The 10431-nt window shown below is 46.0% G+C and overlaps 1 protein-coding gene across 6 annotated transcripts in view; it reads left to right on the top strand.

Annotated features, from left to right (window-relative positions):
• Nucleotides 1–6373: 6373 nt before the first annotated feature.
• Nucleotides 6374–10431, top strand: part of ELOVL6 (ELOVL fatty acid elongase 6) — a 139825-nt gene continuing 135767 nt past the window's right edge. For 2 of the 6 annotated variants that reach the window (XM_027599481.2, XM_027599477.2), the window contains exons 1-2: nucleotides 6374–6526; nucleotides 6676–6796. In XM_027599481.2, the coding sequence (XP_027455282.1) occupies nucleotides 6708–6796 (89 nt within the window). In that variant the 5' untranslated portion in view covers nucleotides 6374–6526; nucleotides 6676–6707. Of the gene's footprint in view, nucleotides 6527–6675; nucleotides 6797–10431 lie in introns of those variants that run through there. The other 4 variants (XM_027599478.2, XM_027599480.2, XM_027599479.2 and 1 more) reach the window with 3 other exon arrangements.

The following is a 10431-nucleotide window of genomic DNA, read 5'->3' as shown; positions in this document are numbered from 1 at the left end:
TGAAGACACAATGCACAAGAATCTTTCTAATAGATCAATTACTTGAGATGACACAATTATTTTTAGTACTGAAACCAGATGGAAATATTCTTCAGAGGTTCCTCATAAGAAAAATATTTGAAGATTTTTTTTTCTCCCCCTCTAGGTTATCCGGCCTGGAACAGGCTGAAAAGGTAAGTCCTTAGGAGTTTAATTGGCATTCACCATTAGTAAGTCTTAGCCCAAGTCACAAAGGCGGTGAAAGGCCCTCCTAAAGCTTACATGGTAGAGTGACCTCCATGCTCTTCCAAAGGCCCAGTCACTGTCTTCTGCCCCTGCCACAATGACTCCGACAGGTGAAGGTTGGATCATGGTGGGAAAGGGACCCACTGAGATCCTCGCCTTTCTTGAGTCCTCCTGTAGAGTCTGCACTGGGACCCATAAAGAGAGAGCAGGAGAGGGTTTGGGTATTTCTTGCTAATTCAAAGAAGTTTATTCATCATTAGATACTTTCCATGCATCTTCTCTTTTTTCTATTAACACAGATAATGAGGAGTAAATGAAAATTCCTAACAGTCAGGTCATTAATACATCTATTCATATATAGAGAGTGGAAGATCAGAATGAGAACGTAGAGGTGAGCTCTTGAGGTTTCCTTTCACACACAAGTTGTCCAATATCCCCCCAGGAGCTCTATGGTCTTAATAGCAATGATGAAAAATCTGCTTTCATTAGCAAATAACATTCTTTGGGGTTTTGATTTATATCTCAAATAAATTTTTGTACTACAGAATAATTCTGTGTATTGACCATATATAGGGGAACTGTATCAGAATACATCTGAAATAAAGCAGAAGACAGGTAGAAGCCCATCAGCCCATTGATCTTTCCCAGAGAGGCCCTGAGTCCCCAATGGCCCCAAGACAAACTCATTCCCTGGACCTTCCTTGCCCTCTGCTATTCACTACCAGAGTGAAGAGTCTTGGCTTGTAGACTCAGATGGTTCCAGGTAGGAAGTCTTGAATGAGGCAGGTATGTGCTCACAGTATTGTGAAAACCCCAGGGTAAAACTGGACTTGTGAAAGTCCAATCTTACTACATTTTCTTAAGTCAAATTTCTTCCTCTTGAACTGTTGTGCTCACTGCTCATATATTTAAACTTTTGTAAGTATCAATTTTGGAGTGTGACTTTATTTTTACCTAATTATTTGCACTTCTCTTATTTACATAAAATAGTCGATGTCTTTTATATTTACCTCAATTCCCTCCAAGATCAATAAGGAACATTTGTCAGTATAATAAGATCTTTTAAGACAGGTCTATTTGGGAAAGAGTCTGAGGTAACACAGACCCACCCCAAAATGCAGGGTCAAGAGAAGGAGATACTCAGAATTCTGATAGGGAGATTGGGGATACTACCCTGGGCATCCCAAAGCATTATTGGAGGGCAGTAGGTAGCAGGATCAGAAGGTGGGTGCCTGGCTCAGCTTGTTCCTTCCACTGGGTGGCAGAGGGCTCAGTCCTGCCAGAGTCTTTAAGGAAGCCCGGGGCCTCAACGTCCCTGTTCCAACCAAAAACGTCATGAGGAGGTGGAGAGCCATCTCTATTCTGTCAGTTTTTGCTCAGGAAAGGGTTAGGGGTTGGCTAAAGGTTCCTTGGTCTCTTTGGTTAATCAGTACATTATGTCTTTGAGAAAAAAATAATTCTTCCTAGGATTTAGAATTTTCAAAGAGGTCTAAAGTGAAGATGTTCAGGAACCAAATATTGATTTTTTCTTCTCTATGGCAGTTATCAGTTTATGGATGAGTTTTTAATATGCAATATTAAGAACACAAAAAAGCATTTCTCTTTTACAAAACAATATGCTGTCCACTTTTTGAACATATCTCCAATAAACAGAGCTATGCAACTCTGGGGCAACGTGGCACTTTGTGGTCATTTGTTACAGCAGTTCTAGCAAATGAATACAATAAAAAAAATCATCATCCCTGTCCTTAAGGAAATTTATAATCTCCTACATGGAAGTGGATGGCTCAGGCAGGGCCTTAAGAGCTACACTAACTAGAGCTTCAAGAGCGTCAGAAGCAAGAGAGTGAGAGATCATCTCTGTGAACAGGAAAAGCCTCAAGTAGGGAGTAGCTTGTGAATATTCAAAGAGTGGACTGAATTCGACAGGTAGAAATGGGGAGTTTGTCATGGAATGGTATCTCAAGTAGAGGGAATTATGGGAGAAAAAGAGCCAAAACTTAAGATGTTCAAAGGATCTCAAATGATTCAGCTTGGTTAAATTCCACCTATGGAATAGAGTTCTAGAAAAGCAGGGAAGTATTATCAGAAAGGCCCAGAAACAATGTGTGTATTTTAACATATTTCTGTGCCAGAGAAATTTGAGCTGGTATCAAGATCATCCAGCTCAGTACTGTTATTTTATACATAGAAAAGGAAATTAAAGGATGGACTTACTTTCCCCAAGATCAGATAGCTAGGTCTGGAATAAAGTTAGTACTAAAATCCGAATCTTTTGCTTAGTAATTGAGTCATCTCTATAGTAAATTTATGTCTTTCAAATACTGCTTACTCTCTGGCCTGACTTTTTAAAATTTTACTACTAAATATCAATTGACTGTTACTTTTTGAGCCTCAGTTATTTATATTCAATAGTAATTACCTATCTGGTTATGGGTCAGAAACACACACAATAAATCTTTTCATAAAGATTCCTAGTGGTGTCGCTCGGCACCCTCCCAACCTTCCCCTCCATCTTTCCCAACCTTCTATAGCCCCTAAAATAGGTCTAGGAAAGCCATCATTTAGAATATTTTATTTCTAATATTATGCTACATATGAAATCTTTCAATATAGAAAAGTAGAAAACTGACCCATTATCTCACTACTCTGCTAATTCTTGTTGACTTTTTTCTTTTAATGAAACACAAATACATCATAAGAAAACTCAAATACTTCAGAAAAACAAACAGTATAAATAAGAAGTAGGAGCTCTCCTTAGTTTGCTCCCAGGTCTTTCTCCAAACATACATCACCAACGAATTCTTGTTTGTCTTTCCAGAAAAAAAAATTATGTGCAATTGTAAATGTTTTTCTTAATGTAACACTATACACAATGTGCTGTGCCTTACTTTTTTATTTTCCTTAAAGATATATCTGGAATCCTTCAATATTACAACCTACAGAACCATTTCTTTTAGCAAAGCTTTATAATATACCATTATAAAGATGTGTCATCATTTAGTTAACCGGCCCCCCATTATTTCCAGAGTTCTTTTATTACAAACTGCTGAACAATATCTTGTACGTACATCTAGAATGTTTTTTGTTTTGTTTTTTTTTACATCTAGAATGTTCTTGCAAGTATATCTTCAGAATAAGTTCCTAGTTGTAGAATTACTAGGAATTATCATGCGATATTCCGAGCTAAAGACCCTTTAATACTCCCCCACCCACTGCAGGTAGAATCAAATCCAAATATCTTTATTACCAAGTTGCCAAGACCTGGCCTGCTTGTCTCTTTAACCTGTCAGTTACTCCTTATCTATAACCTGGGGACACACCAACCTTTTGCCCTACTCTTGCAAACTCCTTTCTTACCCCACGATTTTTGTACTTGCTCTCGCTTCTTATAACTTCCTGCAAGATGTGGCTGCCTCTTTACCACTCTGGTTTCAAATCAAAATCATCTTCTCTGTGAGGCCTAAAAGGACTTAAATGAGCACTTCTATCCCTTTCGTCATACTGATTTTCTTTTTTTCCTTTTTTTTTTTTTAAGATTTATTTTTGAGAGAGAGAGAGAGAGTGTGTACGTGTACAGGCATGGGGGGGCCGGTTAGCAGGCTGGGGAGGGAGGGGCAGAGGGAGAGACAGTCTTTTTTTTTTTTAAGATTTTATTTCTTTATTTGAGACAGAGCACGAGATGGGGGTGGGTCAGAGGGAGAAGCAGACTCCCTGCTGAGCAGGTAGCCCGATGTGGGGCTCAATCCCTGGACCCTGAGATCATGACCGACTGAGCCACTCAGGCACCCCCGGAAGAGACAGTCTTAGGCTAACTCTGCTAAGCCTGGAGTTTGTTTGGGGTCTGGATCCCATGATCCTAAGATCACTCACTACCTGGGCTGAAACCAAGAGTCTGAGGCTTCTTTTTTTTTTTTAAGATTTTATTTATTTATTTGACAGAGACACAGCACAAGAGGGAACACAAGCAGGGGGAGTGGGAGAGGGAGAAGCAGGCTTCCCGTGGAGCAGGGAGCCTGATGCGGGGCTCGATCCCAGGACCCCGAGATCATGACCTGAGCTGAAGGCTGATGCTTAACGCCTGAGCCACCCAGGCGCCCCCATGAGTCTGAGGCTTAACCGACTGTACCACCCAGGCGCCCCTGATTAATTTTCATTCTAGCGCTTCACTCTGTACGAAATTATTTTGTCTTGCCCTCTGAAATGTGAGCTCCAAAAGAGCAAGAGCCCTATCTCTTTTCTTCTCCACTGAGTCTCAAGAGCTCATATCTGGTGAATAAATGGTTAGCGGGTAAATGGGTTTAAAATGACCAAATAGGTGGCCAAATTGCTTTTGGGATGGTCACCGGTTCTTACTGCCACTGGCAGGGCCTGAATACCCTTGGAAGCACTTAGTACTACCAAGCATTTATCATTTTTTGTAGTTGTCCATTTTAAAGGTCAAAAATAGGGACCTATATCCCATGTCAGAGTAATTTTTCTTTAGACATTGTTAAGAACAAATCAGATATTTTAATGTAACCTCATATCCGTCTTTGAAAAATAAACAGGCAATAACAACCATTATTTGAGTGAGAAACAGAGTAAATGAGAATGTTTCATATTGGTTGGAAATTGATGTGATGACTCATAAGGGCACTGAATTTGAAAATCAAATCTTTTTAAGACTAAAGACTTATCCTTGCAATATACAGTAAAACGTTTGCTGGAACTTCCCTCCCTTCTTTCGTTTATTTAATCAATCACTCATTCATCTTACAAATATTTATTGATTGCTCACAGGCCTAGGTACTGTAGAAAATCTTTCTCTCTCATCAGACCACACCCATCTTCTAGGTCAATATCACCTGGCCTTTATTTTTAAATTCATTCTGACTTGTACTGCAGAATTATCTAGAATGACAACCCTTAAATGGAGAGACAAGGAAAGTCTATACCTGAAATCTTTTTGGGAGGATCACCTTACAAGTTATTGCTAACCATCAACCAATCTAGCCTTTTAAGTAATATTGTACTGGATTTAAAAAACCCTTTCTTTAATTTCTTGTTATATCTTCCTTCTTTACAGAGATATTTCTCCCAGTTCCCACTTTTCATAGTTTCCAGGCAACCTAACTTTGAATGAAAATACCCTCTCCTAGGACTACAGGTGAGGTGGGAAACTGAGCACCGGCGTAAGGAAGGGAATTTTCTTCTTGGTCCTAATGTCCACCTAATTTTTAAAGCATAGGTTCCTTATTATATGGGGCTTGCAATTACATCCATAAATTAATTATTAGATAACTCCATGTCTCCTATACCTCATTTTTTCCGAACCTGTGGGTAATGAGTGGAGGGACGGCCGGAGTAGAAAATCCTTTTCCTTCTGAGAATAAGGAGGGGTGTAAACAGAAGCTGAGTTCAGGACACTGCTGTGAGACTGGGGTTTCAGTAGGGGTCAACATTGCATTTAGCCTTCTCCTCAACACGATTCTCTTTCACCTACCCGTGAAATATATAAAACGAAATTTTACATATAAATAAAGTTTTTGCATTGGACCAGCTGGTCCAGTTCTCCTATCTAACTTCCTTCCCCACTTTGTCTCAGTTCATTAACTCTACCTCTCCCCGTACCCAAACCCTCCACCTAGCAGCCTCTCTCCCTCTTCCGGCTACTGGTCGCTCTCCACCTCCCATCTCCTCACCCCAGCATCCCCAGCCCGCGAGTGATTGAGGAGATCTGGGGGCTGCCGGGCCCCAGGTTTGCGGGAGTCAAAGCCATAGCTCTGGGGTGGGGGACCCCGAGAGTATGGCGGGGGCAAGAAGGTGGAAAGCGCGTTCCTCTTACCTGTGATCTCAGCACAAATTTGCCTGGAGTTCTCCTGGCGAAAGAGCGGGCAGGTTTCACTGTTTTCTTAAACGCCTACTAGCCAAGCTTGCAGGTCCGCGCGCCCCGCGTCTGCGCCTGGCAAGCCGAAACTACATTCAAAAGGCAAGGCTGGGCTGCCCACGAGGTTGGGATTGGGGATTTTGAATGACCTCGAGGCCTCTTCCTCCTCCTCGTCACCCTTCCGCCACTCCCCTAGTCACCTTCGCTTCAGCAAAACTGCCCCTCAGGGAGAGAGGTCTCGCTTTCTCTCTCTCGCAAAGGGTTAATTTTCTGATCGCACGAGGGGGAGGAGATTTCCCTGTAGACAAGTAAAAAGGGTGATGGACAAACATGCGGGCACTAAGACCGCAAGGCATTCATTTCCTCCGCCGGTGGATGCGGACGCCGGGAGGAGGAGAGCGCCGAAGCGAGGACCTGGGAGCCGTGGCACAGGCAATGCTCGACCCTGGATGTAGCTGAGAGAGGCTGGGAGAGGCCGGCCCGCGGACATCAGCCGCGGGGGGAAGACCTAGGGGGGTGGGTGGGGAAAACAGGACAGCATTCGTAATCAAGCGCTTTACAGATTATTTTATTTTGTATAGAGAACACGTAGCGACTCCGAAGATCAGCCCCAATGAACATGTCAGTGTTGACTTTACAAGAATATGAATTCGAAAAGCAGTTCAACGAGAATGAAGCCATCCAGTGGATGCAGGAAAACTGGTAGGTGATGGTTTCGCGTGATACTCTTCCCGGGAGCCCTGCGCGTCTTCCCGCTGTGCCTTAATGTCGGTGTTTTCTGTCTGGGGCGTGAATGGAGCGATGAATCGCAGGCAGCAGAGAGCTGGTCGCTGAGTTCCCGGGTCTCCCGGGTGCAGGAACCACTGGGGCTGCATGAAGCGCGTGGGTCTGTGAGTGCCCCTGTGTGAACCGTGGCTACACATACATCTTTAACAGATTATATAACATAGAACATACATGAGTGTATAGAGTAGATGTCTGCGCGACACGAAAGGCGGGAGAGATGCTACAGTCCAGATTCCCTACCTGGGCTACCTTCTGATTTTCATCTAGATTTGGGTTTTCTCGCTTGGCCTCCCGCAAGCTGAGTGTGAAAGGCAGTGGAGGAAGGACCCAGGCTTCTGCTCCGTTTAACCCTCTCCCGCCTGCGCTCTCTGGTCCTCGCCCTCTCCCCATCCCTCGTGTCCTTCCTTTCTCCTTGCAGCCCTCCTACTTCACTGCCCTACTCTCTGCTGCTCCCCGGCCGGATTTCTCCTTTCCTGGACCCCTTTCCCCACGCGGATCCCTTTCCGGTTTCATTAAGAGGCGGGGGCGGAGGGGGAGGGGACAATGAAAACAGTAATAAAAATGAATGAATCCGAGCGAGTGGAGCCACGCCATTATTAAGTTTCTGTTTTATGGAAACGCCTTTTGGACACACTCAGTTCTAATTCAGTAGGAAGCTGCTGATTGGAGTTGAGACAGATCAAAAATGCCTCGGTCCGCAGAGTCCTTGGGGGCTCTTCCCCAGACAAACTTCTAATAGGGAAAGAGTTTTGCTTGTTTAGTGTGTTCCCTCCGCCAGTCCTTTTGAAAGTCCCTGTGTGGGAGGCGATCCTGTGTCACCTTGCAATATTTAACAGGGGAGGGTGTGCTCATCTCTCTTCTTCCTTGTAGACCGAGCTGCCGTGGCAGACATGCCGGTCTTCTCCTTAAGCTCGCGTCTGGCGATCAGTAAAGTGCACGCTCAACGCACCCCGGAGCTGGGCAGTGGCCTGCAGCCTCCTAGGTGCTCGATGGGAGGGTCGGGCTGAGGGGCTCTCGGGAGCCAAGGGATCCTGCCCGCCGCCGCGTGCGCGAGCGCGAGCGCGCGTGCCCCGCGCCGTCACGACCTGCCTTCCCTCCCCCCTCTCATCAATGGGAAACCAAAGAGGCGGGCGCGCAGGGGACCGGGGATGGCTGGTGCTGTAGGAGGGGGTGCCGCGGGCCGGAGCTGCTGGAGGGAGGTTCAACTTCCTTTCCTCCGGTCCCCAGGAGTTGCGACTGGCCCCGGGAGGCTTGGCCGCGTTGCCTGCCTCCTCCCGTCCCTCTGGCCCGCCCGAGGCCCGCTGGCGCTTTGCGGCTGTAGCCGGGCCGAGCCCGCCCCCGGCGCGCTGCGCGCGGGCTGGGCCACGCCTGTGGGGGGCGGGTGCGGAGGGCACGGCGCACTCACACCCGCTGCGGCTGGACTGGGGACTGCACTGGGTGCGGGGCGTGAGGGGGCCCGAGGGCCGCGTCTGGCCGGAGCCGGAAGCCAGCAGGCGGACGCGATCCGTTCCGAAGCCCTGGAAGTGCGGCGGGCACTTGGGGCGCGGGGCTGGGGCCCCTCCTGGGCCGGCGAGCGCCGAGGGTGGGTCCGGAAGGTGGTGGTACACCTCGAGGCCCGATCCCGTAGGAGTGCAGACATGGAAAGGCCTTTGGCGCTTGGGGAGGCCGACCCCTCCGGGCCCCTGCGGCCTGGGGACCTTCTCCGGAGGCACTTCCTCCTCCCGCCTAGAGGGTGGTGCTGAAGGCGGGGCGGGGGCAGGGGCCCGAGGTCGCGGGCGCTAGGAGCTGCGAGGCGGGCCCCCTGAGCGGCCGGATCTTCTCTGCAGCTGTTTGTCCGGTTCTCTTGCCACACCACTCGAGCCTGTCTTCTTCCCCCATGAGCGCTGTGTGCTGTTTTCTAGTCTCCCTTGTCTTCAACTTGGTGCACCTTTATTGAACCTGCCTTTCTGGAGCCGGCGTCCCCTCGCCGTGGCTGCCCCCATTCACGGTCGGCCAGCCCTCCCTTGCCCCGCCGCGGTCGATAGTGCCTCTTATTTAAACCGGTTGCCTTTTCTCTGAGGCCAGGTAACCGTTTCCCGCCTCTTTTATGCATTCACTCAACAAGTACACAATGAGCCAGGCAGGGCCTCGCCCTCACCAGGACCGAAAATGGCAAAAATGCGCCAAGTTCTTTTCTCCTGTTGAGCTCTCACCACTGTTTTCCATCTAGCTCTTTAGAGACTGTTCTTCTGGCAACATCTTTCCTGGCTTTTATTTATATGCATGAATTTTTACGTGTCCGCCGGTGCCTCCTTCCTTCCAGACCGGCAGCTCTTCAGGGCATGGTTCTTGTCTCATTCGGAGCACGTTGAAGAGAGCTTTGTACATGGCAGATGCTAGGGAAGATGCTTATCCAGTGAGTTAAAATGATTACTGATGCCCATTTTATTGCCAGGTCTACCTGTTAATACCTGAAGTTTAACATATTTGGCCTCCCCCTGAGTTTGAATGCTATGTCATAGGCACGTACTGGGATTTTTCCCTTCCTGACCCTATTTTTTTAGCTTGCCTTTTGCAGTCAAAAAGCTCTACTGGCTGTTTCTCTTTCCTTGTAGGTCTTCCCGACCTTAATTGTCTTGCTTTCTCCTTTTTATCCCCTAACCTAGAGGGGGTGCATCTCTCCCGGTATCCTGGGGTCCCAATTTTCTAAGCCTTCCCCACCAAAATCCCAACAGCAAAAAGTCTCTACCAAGGTGCGTAAGAAAACTATTTTCTCTTTTCTTTCCCTTCTTAACAGGAGTAGGGAGCTCCATAACCCACGGCTTAAACCCTCTTGGGGGCAGGGGAAGTTTAGGAAACCAAAGCTTTACCTTTTCAAAATGGTTTGAAATAGCTTCTGTAGGACAAACACAATATTGTGAAGCAACTACTCTGTCTTTTGAGCAGTCATTTGCACTTGTCCTTAAAAATGTCTTAGGGCCTCAAACAAAGCTTGTTAATTTAGAGAATTATAACTTCTCTCTCAAAAAAGAGCTACATGGTCCTTTGAAGAATTGTGAGAAAGGCCAGGAGTGCTGTTTTGTCAGTATGCTGTCTGTGCGCTCTGTAGCATTATTTAAGAGAACCTTAAATAAGGGTAGTTTATTAGACATAGCCTATATTCCATATTCATTACCTTATTACATATTAATGTTATGGTCCCCTTATTTTGCAGTGGTATTTGTGTAAACACTAAAGTGTTCAACTGTGGCAAGTTTATCAGGTTTATTACTGCCTTAAATGATTAACCCTATACTCATTGTTCTAAACACAGGATAGATACATAGACCTTTTTAATTTTCTAGCAAATAGTTTCATGTATAATAGAGCACCAATTGAAATGAATGCAAAGTAATATATATATTTCTTGGAGAATCCTCCTGAGATCTCATCTTGAAACTACACGGCAAGTTAAAAATATCTCGGGTAATGTTATCTGGTAAATAGGACTTTATTAGATGAGGTAGAGGTAGAAAAAAATGCGTGCTTTTAGCTCAGTAGCATTTTTGACTTCCAATTTTACACTGAAAAGC

The sequence above is a fragment of the Zalophus californianus genome, chromosome 2 (assembly GCF_009762305.2).
Source record: "Zalophus californianus isolate mZalCal1 chromosome 2, mZalCal1.pri.v2, whole genome shotgun sequence".
In the NCBI taxonomy this organism is placed as follows: domain Eukaryota; kingdom Metazoa; phylum Chordata; class Mammalia; order Carnivora; family Otariidae; genus Zalophus; species Zalophus californianus.
Note: the sequence above shows the minus strand (reverse complement) of the source record. Positions and strands in the feature narration are given on the sequence as shown.